Here is a 16,769-nt window from a genome sequence, read left to right as displayed (position 1 = left end):
TTACTGCTCTCTCGCGCTCCTTTGGTGGGTGAATTTCTTAGGCAACTGCGTAGGAGTTGTTCCCGGCCTCACCTCTCTTCTCCGCTCTCCTCTCTTCCTTCTACTTATCGAATAATATATTTATGTTTGTTTTCTCTTAAAGCTAATAAAAACCAAAAGGAATAACAATAATAACAATAACAGAAGTATCGTATTTCCTCCTCCCCTCCGTGGGGATCGGGAATAATTGTGGCGGCGTCGGAACCGCCGTCACAACCGTCAATATTAACGTCAATGTTTAAAACTTCTGGTAATTCTGCTACCACAGATAATTTTACTAATTGGTTCGATAAGCCAATATGCAAATAAGAACCCCCATCTATTTTCGTAATATCTGGCGTATTGCTGCAGTTAAATTTATAAAAAGTCCTAACATTTAAATTTTCTTGGTATAAAATTTTGATTACATCTGCAGCGCACCTACGAGTTGACTTGTGCTTTGCAAACCACTTTTTCAACATAAAATTTAAGTCTCCCTGATCGAACTCAATGTTTTCTATATCTTCCTGATTAACAGGGCTAACTTCTACATTATCCTGACCTCCTTATTTATTTTCCTGATCTACATCTAAATTTTCAGGAACTTCTAAATTTTCCTCACATAAATCTAGATTATCCTGACCTACTTAGAAGTTTTCCTGATCAACTTCAATTTCCTCGTGATCCCTAATTTCGTCAATATGTACGTTCGAATTCTTTTGAACTAAGCTTAATCTTTGACGTAACTGATCCCTTTCTATTTTAATTCATCTTCTAACATGACGAGAGCCTGGCATTTTGATAAAAAAAAAAGTAATTTGTAAGATAAACCCAGGAAATCAAAATTTGGCATTACACTTTTTTTTTAATATAAAAAAATTTAAAACGATATTTTTTTTGTTCAATAAAAAACAAATTGATAACACTAGTTATATTTACTGTTAATTGCCAATTTTAATTTTATTATAAAATATAAAAGATTTTATCAAATTTTTGTCAAAACAAGACAGGAAGTTAACATCGGCAAGCCGAAGTTTTTATACCCTTCCAGTTATAATTATTAAATTTAAAAATACAAAAAATTATATTTCCAATAGTATAATATTATCTTATGTCAAAAAACACCGAAACTAAGATTTGTTTCACATTATTTTCCCACCAATTTTTCGATCGTTCCTATGTCAGCTATATAAATATAGTCGTCCGATTTTGATAAAATTAAATACAAAATTCAGAACTAACTAAAAAGTGGTTTAAACAAGTGTTTAAGTGTTAAACAAGGAAGAACGCTATAGTCGAGTACCTCGACTATCAGATACCCGTTACTCAGCTAAAGGAACCAAAGGGAAATGGAGATATTCCAGCAGCAAAGCGAGGTTGAAATGCGCTACCTAGCGGCGGTAGACAGATTTAAGCGTTATGGGCGTTAGAGTGGGCGTGGCAATTTTTTTTTTGATCAATCGATAGGTATTGACGAGACCAATACATTTCATTTAAAAGTTGTTATCTAGCAAAACACCGAAGCTATAATTTGTTTCATATAATTTTCCTACCAATTTTCCGATCGCTGCTATGGCAGCTATATGATATAGTCGTCCGATTTTGATAAAATTAAATACATCATTACAACAACAACATTACAACAACATTAAATACAACATGTTTTTTTCAAGCGTAGGATGTTACATGTTAAAACAAGAAAGGAAGTTAACTTCGGCAAGCCGAAGTTTGTATACCCTTGCAGCTATAATTATTAAATTTAAAAATACAAAAATATATTCCCAATAGTATAAGATAATATGTCAAAAAACACCGAAGCTATAATTTGTTTCATAATAATTTCCCAGCAGCTATATGACATAGTCGTCCGATTTTGACAAAATTAAATTCAAAATTAAGAACTTATTAAAAAATGTTATTTCCAAGCGTAGGAGGTTATATGTTAAAAAACACCGAAGCTATAATTTGTTTCATATTATTTTCCCACCAATTCTCCGATCGTTCCTATGGCAGCTATATGATATAGTCGTCCGATTCTGATAAAATTTAATTCGAAATTCAAAACGAATTAAAAAAGGTTATTTCCAAGCGTAGGAGGTTATATGTTAAAAAAACACCGAAGCAATCGTTCCTATGGCAGCTATATGATATAGTCGTCCGATTTTGATAAAATGAAATTCGAAATTCAGAATTAATTAAAAAATGTTATTTCCAAGCGTAGGAGTTAATTAGGAGTAGGAGTAGGAGTTAGTTAAATATTTTTTTCCGATTATTCCTATGGGAGCTATAAGATATAGTTGTCCGATTCGGCTGGTTCCGACTTATTTAGTACCTGCAAAAGAAAGAAGAGTTTTTGGAAAGTTTCAGGCTATAGCTTAACTGAGAGACTAGTTTGCGTGGAAACGGACGGACAGACGGACGCCTAGTGATGCTGGCCAAGAATATATATACTTTATGTAGTTTTTTTTTAGCCCTAATTTGACGGACATGGCTACATAGATTTGGCTGGTGATCCTGATCCAGATTGTGTATACTTTATGGGGTCGGAAACGCTTCCTTATACCTGTTATATTCCTTCCAAGGAATCTAGAAATCCCTATTTACTCTACAAGTAACGGGTATAATAACGAAGCTATACTCATTTTCCTATTAATTTTCCATGAGTTATCCGATTGAGATCGACTATCGACTCGTCTAGTGACGGCGGGGGTGGTCCTCGTCGGTTGCAATGGTTCACTGCAAGACCGCCTCTGTGTAGCCGTCGATTGTAGCACCTGCCCGTAGATGCGGGGGGAGGTGGTCGTCGCTTGTAAAGCTTTGCCCGTAGACCCGTGAGAGGGGTGGTCTTCACTGGCAGCACTTGTTTGCCGCGGGATGTCCACGAACAACAGCCGCTTACAATGTCCGTTGGGCACGCCTATTTGATGTGGAACGGCTGCAGCTGTAGAACCACCAGTGTAGAGCTGTCGCTGGTACCTTCTGCACCTTCCCGTAGATGCAGGATGGGGGAATTGACTGGTGACAATGTCATTGATTTTAATTAGTTAGTTATGGTGAGAGGGAACTACCCTTCCTTAACTACTAGCCTTGGGACTTAGCAGAGAAATAAGCAATGTTAACGACCGATTTAGCCGGAGTTATATTTACGAGCGATGGCTCTTTATTCTTCGGAATATAAAATATAACTGAATACATATTTCACTTAAAGGTAACATAAACTTAAAGCTCATAGCGGCCACGCAAATATGCAGTGTTTCCGGCTATGCACGAGCATCCGGCCAAATGCTGGGTCAGCGATCTCGCCGCTGCTGGGCCTAGGACATTCGGTCATCGACTCTGTGTTGCAAAACTTCTGCAAGGGTAGTAAAATGGTAAAAATTTGAAAAATAAATGTAAGCATTTGGGCCATTTGATAAAAAAGCATATTGGTCTAAGCAGCGGCTTAAGTTTAAAAAATTTTCGGATTTTAATGTGCAGTTAAAATGTGGATGCTCTCTTGCGGTTTGCGCTCATAACCTTATTTTTACCCCTTTTATATATACTGAGGTAATATTTTTCCCCACCGAAAAATACTTTATTAACAATACTTATTATTTCAGTAATTTAGGAAACGTTTATAAAGAGCGTGGACAACTGCAAGAAGCTTTAGACAACTATCGAAGAGCTGTCCGTCTAAAGCCGGACTTTATTGATGGATACATAAACTTGGCTGCTGCTTTAGTAGCTGCGCGAGATATGGAGTCGGCTGTACAAGCATATATAACGGCGTTACAATATAATCCCGTAAGATTTCAAACCTATTTTATTAAAATAACAATTACAATGCATTTTTATGTAGGAGCTCTATTGTGTGCGCAGCGACCTAGGAAATCTACTTAAGGCCCTTGGTCGTTTGGAAGAAGCTAAGGTATGTACAATCCAGGCATCGTAAAATAGCACCCAGGTTCTTGATAACAGCACAGCAGAGTCCTAGAAAAGACTTTGAAAATGGATACAAATGTCTTTGGCATTAGTTGTCTGTAACTCCCAAATTCCTAGTTTTTGATTCCGGAAAGAAAAACCGGATGGTTCATAAAGTACTGTCGGTAATTTGGGTATTGCTAAGATTTTGATCTTTCGTGGTCTGCGATTTTGCTCTTTTACGAAACCTGATGAATACCTTAAAATAGCACAAATAATAAATTAACTTAACATTAATATTTTATATGTAGGCCTGTTACCTAAAGGCAATTGAAACGTGTCCTGGCTTCGCAGTTGCATGGAGTAATTTAGGATGCGTGTTTAACGCTCAGGGAGAGATTTGGTTGGCAATACATCACTTTGAAAAAGCCGTAACTCTGGATCCCAACTTTTTGGACGCATATATTAATTTGGGAAATGTTCTAAAGGAAGCAAGAATATTCGACAGGTAAGCACATCGTGTTTTGTTATATAAAATAATAATAAGTAGCGCCGTTGTTACAACATTAACAATAAAAAAGGTAATTATTAATGGGTAAAACATAAAATTATCCTCGGTAGACCGATCGATGTTCTTATCGTTTCGTCATCGGAATGTTTCATGTCGTCACCGTTTTGTCCTACTTATACACCTGTTATTTTATCGCCCTTTGACAAAACGCAAGTTGTTGTTGCTAAGGAAAATAATTCGGGGTAAAGTTTGAGGTAAGGTCAGAAAATATATAATTATAAATCAAATATGCCATTAATTGGCCTTGTGATGATAGCAATTTAAGTTTAATAGGCCAATTTGTAGTATATACTTATATATGCTCCTAGAGTTAATGGATATATTCCACTTGGAAAAACGTATGTAACAAGTAAAAGAAAGGTTTCCGACCCTATAAAATATACATAATCTTGATAAGGATTACTTGCCGAGTCGATCTAGCCATGTCATGTAAACGCAGTGAACTTTAAAAGCTAATGGGCAAACCAGCCAATATTGTGCGGCCACAGTTTTGATGCTAGAATAAACATTTTAAGAGAAATGTATTGGTTTCGTCAATACCTATCGATTGACCAAAAAGAGTTTACCACATAATAAAGTAAACGCCTCTAGGTGAAACCCTGCACATCTCCATCTCCTTTCCGCTTCCTCTTACTGGGCAACGGGTTCATTACTTAAGGAAATCTTCTAAACTCCACTATGTTTTTATACCCGTTACTCGTAGAGTAAAGGATCAAATAGGATCAGAGAAATATTCAATATCAATACTCAATCAAAACTGAAAAACGTTTTTTTCAGAACGTTATTTTGCCGAAGAACAAGAACCCAAAGGGGCCATGTTGGGTCCTGCCAGCTAATCCGCCAGATCTCTTTCAAACAGCCTCATGGAAGAAATCTTATAGTAAAATGGTGTCGGCAAAAGGAGCCAACGAAATGTGTAAAAATGCTCGGAGCTTGCGTGGACCAAATATCTACGTGGAAATGACATCTGCGAGCAGACACAGCAAAACATGGCAGCCAGCCCTTCTCAGCCTTAAAGGAGTCCTTAATACAATGAAACCAGCTGAATTAACAAAAAACGCTAGACTATTTGATACCCGTTACTTAGCTAAAGAGATATGCAGATATGCTTGCTTGTGGCTAGCGCCACCTAACGCCACCGTATCGCCCCTAGTGGCTTGGTGGCGTGTTAGTGAAAGCAGCTGATTTGCTAAATGTGGTGTGCACCCTCCATTAAATATGCAAAATATTGATTATTTGGTGATAACCTTTTTATAAATGGTCCAATTTCAATAATTTAAATTTTTTTTTAAATTTTTACAAAATATTAAAAAATGGGGGGAACTGGACGGGTTTTAGTGTTATAGTGTTATGGTCGTTTGTGGGCGTTAGAGTGAGCGTGGAACCCTGCGCTGAGCAGGAAGCCCAAGAATCTGCATTACAAGTCCCAACATTCTAGCTTCTATATTTTCCGAGATCTCAGCGTTCATTCGGACATTGGGACATGGCTAGATCGACTTGGCTATTGATTCTGATCAAGAATATATATACTTTATGGGGTCGGAAACGCTTCATTCTACCTGTTACATACATTCTAACAAATCTAATATACCCTTTTATTTTACGAGTAACGGGTATACAAATATTTATTAGCGATGATAACATGCGCATTGGAAGCAGCAGATTCTACTTGAACCCTAATAAAGAACTTATACGCGACAAAGAAAAAGAAGAAATGTCAGCCCATTCCCTGGCTTTTGCTCTGAAGCTCTAGACACAAGCAACTTTTAGCCATGAAATTCCAAAAAACTAAATAATTCCGTCAGCCATTATATAACAAGTTTTGAAATCTTCTCCTACAACATCGCTATCTCAAAAGCAAGCTCTTACACAAAACCTGTTTGAACTTTATATTCAAACCCAATATCTTTCTGCATTTTAAAACATTTGTCAAGCGCTCCGCGAATAGCGACATGGCTAGTGGCTGTCATCTCTACAGCATTAAATACAATTTCAAAAGGCCTTCATACAAATTCATAAACTGCAACAACTGGAACGCTCAGTTCGAAACAAACACTGCAAGCACCCTCTTTTTTGGAGATCTTAATGCTCGGATAGGGAATCTGCAGGGTTTCACTGAATGACATGAATTTGCCATGGGCTTATATTTAATTATTTCTATGTTATACATTTTGCCAAAGTGGTTTTAAAATGTGCTGTAACGAACTGATTTAGTTAGTCTGCTCGCTAAGAGATTCGAGCGGCTAGCTCAGTAGATTGTGTGTTCGTCCCACCAAGTTTATATGACATGACTGCCCCGTAGATCAGTAAAAAAACATAGAATTCAAAAGTTTAAATTGGATATATTTTGGGTGACTTATTATAACGGGTGGGTGGTTCGGTTGGCTTCCGTGTCGCTACGCTCTGACTCCAGTGGGTGCTGATGATGCCCGTCTTGACCCGTTTTGTAGCTGGAGATCCTCCTGGTGTCCCTTGCCTCTGATCGCTCGTTGATACGTTTACTCGAGGCCGCTTGTTTCCGGAAGCGTCACCGTTCTCAGACTAGGTGACTCGTTCTTTTGGGCACCGCCTTTAGAAACAACGACCGCCTAGGGTTTCGCCCAGTTCGCGCTGATAGTCAAGGTTAACACCAGTAAGATGTCTAGCACTTCACTTCGCTTAACGCCTAGTGCAGACGAACGTTCCCCCTAGTTTCACCCTATTGACTGTCTTCCGTGTTCTCCACAGCTTTCGTGATGTGATTACTGATGACGTTTACTGATGTCGAAGCCAATGTCCCCTCCATTGCTCCTTATAACGCTTGATGCGAGATTAGATGTATCGGGATCTCTGGCTCTTGAGGTCTTGGACGTTCGCCGTTCCGGGATTTGCTGAACCGTTGGGCTTCTCCAGGACAACGCCTTGAATGCCTCACCGGCCGACTGCTCGCCCTTACTTGCTGGTAGTATGGTTCTCTGGCACTCGGGGCTTCGGTCGGTTGCTGTTCTGGGACTTCACCGGTAACCGCTTGGCTCTCCAGGACAACGCTTCTTGAAAGCACAAATCGATCGAACGCTCGTCCTTCGCGCCAGGACCTGCTCCGTTGGGAAAGGCACACTTGGCTTAAAAAACTTTCTCCCCGAGCTCACGGTTCATCGTCGCAGGGCTCTATAGCTCAACTCTGACTTACCCGCCGAACGATATGCCAGGGTGTGGTCGAGACAAGAGTAGGAACCAATCGCCTTTACTAAGTCGTGTGATGCCCTCAGGACCTCAGCAACTAGTGTTTCAAATTGGAGATTCGTTATGTACCGATACCGAGGTAGTGATCTTGCTCGTTGTAGGTTTCTCACGGCGCTGCTTACGAGGACTTGACTTGTTGCTGTTGACTTGTTGTTTACTGGCTGCTGGTTCACTGGTTTATTGACATTGACAACTGAGTGATCTTGATGGATTGACTGCTCGTGATCGACTGATCAAGCTGCCAGCGCCATGCGACCTTACATAGGGCATCTGGGCACCGTGCTTCCATTTTGCGCACGGCCCACTGGTGCTCTTTACTCCAGGTCCAATGTCCGTGAATTTTGTTGGACCTCTTTGTCCTCTTCCCACTGATTCCAACTTGAGTCCTGTGTCTTGGCGCCATCCTGCGTGTGCTCCTCTCGCATGTGGCACGCAGGCTCAGACGTCCCGCTGGTGAGATGTGGCGCTTCTTCTCCTGGTCCAAAGTGCACGGCAGAGTCCAAAGTCCGATGATTTTCGTTATTTCCCTTCGCAAACGGCACCCCCGCTTGCCCTCGGAGTCTTCACTCTCACACTCTCCAAACTCTCATTCTCTTGCTCTCCCTCCTCAACTTCTCGTTCTCCAAACTCTCAATCAACGCTTTCTCTTTCTCCAACTTCTCTATCACCAAACTCTCACCTTCCAACTTCTTGTTCTCCAAACTGTCTTCGCCTTGCCGTTAATACGCGCTAAGTCGCCGCGTATCTGGTAAGCGACAGGCCACCATGTATAATAGCCTCTGCAAATTGTGGGGAGTTATTCAACTCCTCAATTTCCTCCCTTTCTTCGGGAAACCAATTTATTGGGTCTTTGAGTCCTTCCTATGCTCTCGATGAATCCCTCGACGCTCCCTCGACGCTTACAGCCCTATCTTGATTTTCACAGCGCCGGTTATCGATCAAGCTTGCATTCTTTCCCCACGCGCCTGCCTCACAGAAGTTAACTTCTCCCGCGCAGATTATCCATGTGTTCCTACTGGTAGCCAACGGGTTGCCAGCTCAATGCGTTCTCCGCCTCTTCGCCGTTCCTCCATCTGGTCACACTATCCATACGCGATCAATAGTATTCAGCTATCGATTTAGCAAGGGCCAACTGCTAGTTGCGATGTTTACCATTTCCGATATCTCCATTATTTTCTTGTGTGACAATATCGTCCAGTGCCAAACAACCGCCTACTAATCGAGGCGCCCCTTCCCTGGGCAATGGTGAGTTTGAAAAACTGCTTATTTTTTTGTTTTCGCGAGGGATTTCACGGCCACACCTCTTTCCCAACAGACCGAGGGGCGCTGCCGTGTGTCGTAACGCACAAATTCACGATATGATAGCCGCGTAGAAAAATAAAGATATAGTTCGAGGAAAAAAGTAGGATACAATTCTGTGCTAGAATAAGTAATATTAATTGTTTTAAAAGAAGCAGAGAGTTCGATTTTGAGATAGTAGGATAATGTCTATTGTAGCCAGAACATAATACTCCGAAAGGTTTATGCAAGTCATAGTTAAATCTACAATGATTTATAATAAGGGGAATGTAACTACTTGGTAATACGCATGGAACAGAATTCATCTCGAATAAAGTTGCAAATAAAGATTGTTCCAAGCATCGTTCTGCGGTTGGCTAGGGAGGGTAAGTTAATTAGAAGTATTCTACTAGAATAAGAAGGTAAAACAAGAAAGGAAGTTAACTTCGGCAAGCCGAAGCTTGTATACCCTTGCAGTTATAATTATTAAATTTAAAAATACAAAAAATGATATTCCCAATATTATAAGATAATACGTCAAAAACACCGAAGCTATAATTTGTTTCATATTATTTTCCCAGCAATTTTCCGATCGTTCATATGGCAGCTATATGATATAGTCGTCCGCTTTTGATAAAATTAAATACGAAATTCCGAACTAATTAAAAAATGTTATTTCCAAGCGTAGGAGGTTATATCTCAAAAAACACCGAAGCAATAATTTGTTTTATATTATTTTCCCACCAATTTTCCGATCGTTCCTATGGCAGCTATATGATATAGTCGTACGATTTTGATAAAATTAAATTCGAAATTCAGAACTAACTAAAAAATGTTATTTCCAAGCGTAGGAGGTTATATGTTAAAAAACACCGAAGCTATAAATTGTTTTATATTATTTTGCCACCAATTTTCCGATTGTTACTATGGCAGCTATATGATATAGTCGTACGATTTTGATAAATTTAAATTCGATATTCAAAACTCATTAAAAAATGTTATTTCCAAGCGTAGGAGGTTATATGTTAAAAAACACCGAAGCTATAATTTGTTTCATATTATTTTCCCACCAATTTTCCGATAGTTCCTATGGCAGCTATATGATATAGTCGTCCGATTTTGATAAAATTAAATTCGAATTTCAAAACTAATTAAAAAATGCTATTTCCAAGCGTAAAAGATTATATGTTTAAAAACGCCAAGATCGTGTACATAAACTCAGCGTTTATGACGCATATTGATTATTGACTCGGCAAAAAGTCATTACCTTACACTTAGAGCCATTTAAATCCAGTAAATTGCCAAAGCACCATGTTTGAAAATTATTCAAATCGGATTGTAAGTTGGACTGGCGAGAAGTACTGCAGGCATAATTTAACATCATCTGCTTACATTAGTACACAAAAAAGAGTTATAACTGAGGTAAGGCTCCCCTGTAGGACGCCGGAGGCAACGTGGATTATACAAGAGAGAATTTTTAAAAAGTACACTTTGTGCTCTGCAATGCAGATAATTTAAGAACCATCTTAAAGGATCAACGATGAACCATAATAAATCGAGAAGAACAATAATAACCAGACCATAACAACCATCCATAAAAACCAGAAGAACGTGATTTACAGAGTCAAATACTTAACTAAAGTCAGTGTAAAAACGTCTGTTTGAAGATGTTTTTTAAATCCCTTTATCACAAATGATGTAAGTTCCAAAAGGTTAGTGGTTGTTGATCAACGTTTCATAAACTCGTGTTGACAAGGAGATATAACTGGCCTACAGAGGTGCTGCAAATGGGGAGTAATAATATTTTCAAAGAGCTTTGGGATCGCGACAATTTCGCTTCCCTTCATGTCGAGAGGACTTACAATCGAATTATTCCACATATGGGGAAGTTGTGAAGATTCTAAACATAAGGTAAACAATTTGAGAAAGGGCTTGCATAAGGCCTCCGCGCAATATCTAAACACGCCCCCAGGAATTCCATCGGGACCAGGCGAATAGACGGGCTTAACGCGTTGAAGATTAACAAGAACAAAGCTATCATTTACGGTGCGACAGAACATAAAATTCGACTTGGATACAGTGTAAGAATTAGGTTGTAAGGAATGAAGTTGAGGTATTCCAGTCTTTCCAATCAAACAAAAACACCTCTTAGCGAGGTAAAAATCTAGTGACGATCGCACCTCCAGCAAACAAAAGTTAAATATTAAAGTTTGAAAAGAGTGCAAACTTAGTTTTCGTTAGAAGTTTTTAGCGCAGAGAAGGAATAAAAGGCGCTTTGAAAGGCGTACAAAGTATTTCGAAATTCCTTTTTACGTTATATAGCACAAGCCTGTAGCCATTGCTCCCAGGGGTTTTGAATACTGTGCGGCCTTAGTTTGAAGTTGCAATTTTGGTTGGACCGGCCTTAACTTCGTTTTCATTCCATAGTTTACAAGTTACGGGTGTACTATATATAGCCTTTCTAACAAACTAACATTTTTTTCCAACAGTGGTTAAACTTATATTAAGCTTTTTAGCATTGTCTTAAATTTCCAAGACCTTCAAATAGAGTTTTGACACGCACAAAAAAGGTCAACGAGCAAGCAGTGTTCGATGTTCTGAAATAGGGCCATTTTAGTTGAATATTAACTTTGAAACGAGACTTTTTACGACAATGGGTAGTATGTTAAAAGTCGAGGAATCTAAAGGGCTATACACCTTAAAATTTAATTTGATATCGCTAGAGCCGTTTTTGAGAAAAACAAGAAAAAAATCTGAAAAAATCAGACTAAAAAAAAACTTTTGCCCATAATATTTAAACGGGTGAAAGGCGAACAAAGCATTTGAAAATACCTTTCTAGCAACATATAGCACAATCCTGAAGCTTTAGTAGTTTACAAGTTGCGGGTGTACAAAAGTTAGCTATTTATAGCTGTTTTCTCGCCAAACTAGCTAGTTTTTCTAAAAGTGGTAAAACTAATGTTTCTAATATTGAGCTGTTTAACACCGTCTAGATTTTTCGGGACTCTAAAGTAACGTTTTGGGACAAACTGAACTTTTGAACGGAGCATCCGATTTTGATAGTTAAGGTGTCATTCGACGCGTATTTTAATAGCGGGGGTGTTTATCCCCACCGGCCCCAACAGATCAAATTTTCTAAACTTTAACGTTTACCAATTGACCAATTGATTTTTTTAAAGGATTGTTACGAAATCCTGTTAGATTTTGCAATACCTTTCGATTGATGTATCACTCGAAACAATCGCACACCCTCCTGGTGCGCATCGTCACTACGTGGACTGCCGCCCACAGTGATATTACGTTTCTTTTCTAGCTTCAATCAGACTACGCCGTTGGTTTCCTTAATTTAAGGGCCATTGCTCGACAGCGGTTTTGAATACTGTGCGGCCTTAGTTTGAAGTTGCAATTTTGGTTGGACCGGCCTTAACTTAGTTTTCATTCCATGGTTTTCCGTGTTTCTTCCTGTTAATTGTTGGTGCGATGCGTGTTTTCTATCTTGTTTGACCAGCTAGATACGGTGTATACCTAAATCTGCACCGCCCACTCCCCTACTTCAACGGGTAACAAGTAGGTGAGTTCTTCCAGTGTATTCCGTATAGAATCTCCGAATGCTACGGTGTGTCTGGTCTGCGCGACTTGTGTTGCTTTCCTCCCTCCGCGCATACTGCTTTCTACGTGACGTAATCGGTAACCGGCGTTTTCAACCGTGGTCTCTGTAGCTCATCCAGTCCCTAGGGTTTTCCTATCAAACAGGGCGCTCGGGAGTCATGGCTCCCTGCCTTGGGTAAGAAACGATAAGATATAACCAGAGGACTCCGATATGCTCGTGTTCACTTCTAGCACAATCTCCGGAGTTAGCATTTTACCAGCCGTCTGCACTTGATTCGGTTTAAGTCTCATGCATGTCTGGCATTTCCTCACATGGTCTTGTGCGTCTCTATGCATACCTGGCCAGTAGCATCGAATTCGGCTTCCTTCGTGTCCCGCCGATGGTGCGTCGTGGTCTTCCTTTAATACGAAACGACTTTGGTACGCACATCTTCCATGACGCGACGTCTTCGCTGCCCGTTCTATGTGGTGTATGTCTATATAGACATATCACATAGTCAGGGTATTTCTGCGGCTGAGTACTTCTGTTTTCGCACATTTCGTTAGTCCAGCTGCAAACTCCTGAAGCCATTGGCGCCGTTTTCCTTCTTAACAAATTAGCATTTTTACGAGTTCAGCTTCAGCTTTGCTTCTATTAGACGCCGGAACACTTCTCTCAGGTTTTTCTTGTCTTCTTCTAGCGTACGTCCGATCACTATTATATAATCCTGGTAGGCGAATGCGTGAAGTGAAAAGGTTCCAGACGCCGAGTGGGATTTCTTCCTGTGGGATTTGCCACCATCCATCCTTCAGGTCCAAGCTGCTGATGTACCGCGCTTCCCTTAGTTGGACTAGGATATAGGGCTACCCAATGCATCCCAGGCATCCTTAACAGACATCGCGTTGATCTGTCTGAAGTCGACGCACAGTCTCGACTTGTCTATGTTCCCTTTCACCATCACAATGGGGGAGCGGTACGGGTTCTCTGCATGTTTTATGAGCCCCATTTGGATAAGCTCGTCCACCTTTGCATTGATCTTCCGTTGGATATTTGGGTTTTTGGGGTAGTATCTTCGCTTGATTGGCTTGTTTTCCTTCATTTCGATCTGGTGCTTTACCATGTTCGACGTTCCCGTAAGTCATAGCTCTTGCTCCGGGAATTTCGAAGCATCGTTTTCTTCGCATCTCCATTGAATGTGTGCCACCGATAGTCCTCCATTGTGTGTTGAAGAAGAAAAGTGACGCTACTAGGAGTTGACGAGTGGTAAACCACAAGTATATCAGCTATCTGTATGCTAAACAAGAGCTCGAAATAAGTGGGAAACCCTATGGGAGTGTCCCAACATTCTGAAATATTTGCCATCTGGAAAATTCGTTGCCAAGGGTGCACGTGCTTTCGAGAAAGCAGAGTGTGTACAGAGTGAGGACAGAGTATACACGATAGTTACCACCAAGAGCTAAATCAGCAAGTTTCGACTGCTTTTGATGGTAAAATGCACAAGAGTTGCGTAGTAATACTTGTACAGAGAGACGTCACAAGTGGGAAATGGATGATGCAATTGGACTCGGATCTGGTGAACATAATTCACAAAACTCGGAATTTGAAGCAGGTGAAGTTGGAAGCGCAGGATGCATCTTTACTGGACCATTTAGAGGTTAAGCGAGCACTCCGATCAATATGAACCATTCGGGTTACGACGCTCCGCAGAGTTTGGCAGGGCAGCAGTTCACTCATAAAGTGACCACGGGCAACATGAATGCGCAGAGGGCAATGCCTCCTTATACGGATCGGACTGCGACGAATTTATACTGAACGCATATCCTATGCGAATCTTCAGCGAAACAACGCAGGTCAGTTTATACCGACAAATATCGTGCGGCAACGCCGCACGTACCGCTATGTAACACTGTCGGATTCATGCCAGCGAACAATGAACCAATGTTTGTACAGCAAAATGGTGCAGCAGGGTTCGTTCCGTCAGCCAATGGACTGGGTTTCGTGTCACAGTTTAACAAAAATAATAGTTTCTATCAAAGTAACGCCCTTAAAAATGCTGGGCTTAATGCTGGTAATGTTGGACCTGGAGGACATGTGTCACAGTGTGCCGGCACGCTGCTCCCTTATGCAGGTCATCGAGACCCACATTGACACCAGCTCAAGTTGAATCGCGTCAGTTCATATAACGAGGCCTGTCAGTTTTTAGCGGAAATCGCGAAGAGTGAGAGAGAGTAATTATGAACAATCAACCGAAAGATGTGGATTCACCAACGAAGAAAATCTTGTCAGACTTCCGAAGTGTCTAAAGGGATCTGCGCTAGAAGCCGCCCATTAAACCCAACCATTTTGAATCCGTAATACGACTGCCACTGAAAGTCCAGAATTATTGTTCCACAATTATGTACGACTACAGGAATACCTTAACGATTTTTATACCCGTTACTCGTAGAGTAAAAGGGTATACTAGATTCGTCGGAAAGTATGTAACAGGCAGAAGGAAGCGTTTCCGACTTCATAAAGTATATATATTCTTGATCAGGATCACTACCCGAGTCGATCTAGCCATGTCCGTCTGTCCGTCTGTCTGTCCGGATGAACGCTGAGATCTCGGAAACTATGGGAGCTAGGCTATTGAGATTTGGCGTGCAGATTCCTGAGCTTCTTACGCAGTGCAAGTTTGTTTCAGTAGAGTGCCACGCCCACTCTAACGCCCACAAACCGCCCAAAACTGTGGCTCCTACAGTTTTGATGCTAGAATAAAAATTTTAACTGAAATGTAATGTTCTCATCAAAACCTATCGATTGACCCAAAAAAAAGTTTGCCACGCCCACCCTAACGCCCATAAGCCGCCCACAAACTTCAAAAAATCGTAAATATGAACGTGGATATCTCGGAAACTATCAAAGATAGAGAATTGGGATTTTAGATTTAGATTCCGTAACCTTATACGCAGCGCAAGTTTGTTACGCGAATATGCCACGCCCACTCTAACGCCCACAAACCGCGAAAACCTGTGACGCCCACAATTTTTATGCTAGATAAAAAATTTTAACTGAAATGTATTGGTCTCGTCAATACCTATCGATTGGTCCAAAATTTGTAGGCCCACTCTAACGCCCATAACGCTTAAATCTGTATACCGCCGGTAGGTGGCGCATTTTAATCTCGCTTTGCTACTTGCATATCTCTATTTAGCTGAGTAACGGGTATCTGATAGTCGAGGTACTCGACTTGTTTTTTGTTAAATGATTTGGTTGCTAAGTTACCGAGTGATTTCAAGCTAGATTGGGGTAGACATCGCTTAGCAGCTGGTGTCGCCAATTTGTCCATCTTTGACAGTTGGCTCTTTGGTATAGCGTTGTGCGCAACGATGGTTTCACCTTATGAATGTCACTCAACAGATAAAGATAAAAGTGAAAGGTATTTAAAGGACCGCTTACTAGTGGACGACATTCTAGGAAACAATGACATCGGCGAGCCGAAGGCACACGTCGCAGAAGAACGTCTTTGTCCAGAATGTGGCTGCGACCATTTGCTGGCAAATTGCACGGTGTTCTTATCCATGTCCACCAAGTCGAGAGTGGCATTAATTAAATCCAAACGGCTGTGATTTTCTTGTTAAAGAAGCCTTGCAATCTTGATGGAGTTAAATTACCGCACAACGTGCTGTTGCACTCACCGAATAGTAAGATTAACAGTAAGAGTCGTAATGACAGGGTGGACAGTCCTAGAAAAACCAGCAAGTTAGAAACCAGCGAGTCAACGGTTTTATTCCATAAAAAATCCACAACAATGGCTCTGTTCAGTTATATACTAGTAACATTGCGTACTAAATCGAGATGTTTATGCTCTAATCGACGAACGTGCGTCGTGCACGCTAATGGAACGTACATTAGCCGATGAGCTAGGACTTGATGGTTCTGAAGAGCAGCTATGTCTAAAGTGGACTACCGACATGACCCAGATCGTGTCAAAATCGAAAGCCGTGTTTCCGCTGAAGGTCGTTCGGAAGTAAGACACGTGCTCAAAAGAATGCACAGTCTAATCAACTTGGATCTTCCATTTAAAAGCATCGATGAACAGACTCTCAAAGATCGTCAGCACCTAAGAACCGTTCCGATTTCATCATACAACATCAGACAACATTAAGATCAGTGTGCCGTTGGAGGTACGTGAAGCTGAAGATAATGATC

At 40.6% G+C, this 16,769-nt stretch overlaps 1 protein-coding gene across 9 annotated transcripts in view; it reads left to right on the top strand.

Moving 5' to 3' along the window:
* The window catches only part of sxc (O-linked N-acetylglucosamine (GlcNAc) transferase sxc), a 247,116-nt gene that overhangs the window by 132,214 nt on the left and 98,133 nt on the right, over positions 1-16,769 (top strand). For 8 of the 9 annotated variants that reach the window (XM_065868419.2, XM_017089044.4, XM_017089042.4 and 5 more), the window contains 3 exons: positions 3,618-3,801; positions 3,857-3,925; positions 4,230-4,426. In XM_065868419.2, the coding sequence (XP_065724491.1) occupies positions 3,618-3,801; positions 3,857-3,925; positions 4,230-4,426 (450 nt within the window). Of the gene's footprint in view, positions 1-3,617; positions 3,802-3,856; positions 3,926-4,229; positions 4,427-5,266; positions 5,565-16,769 lie in introns of those variants that run through there. The other variant, XM_036822221.3, reaches the window with a different exon arrangement.

This window comes from Drosophila suzukii, assembly GCF_043229965.1.
Source record: "Drosophila suzukii chromosome 2 unlocalized genomic scaffold, CBGP_Dsuzu_IsoJpt1.0 scf_2c, whole genome shotgun sequence".
In the NCBI taxonomy this organism is placed as follows: Eukaryota; Metazoa; Arthropoda; class Insecta; order Diptera; family Drosophilidae; genus Drosophila; species Drosophila suzukii.
This window is presented reverse-complemented; position numbering and strand designations above follow the sequence as displayed.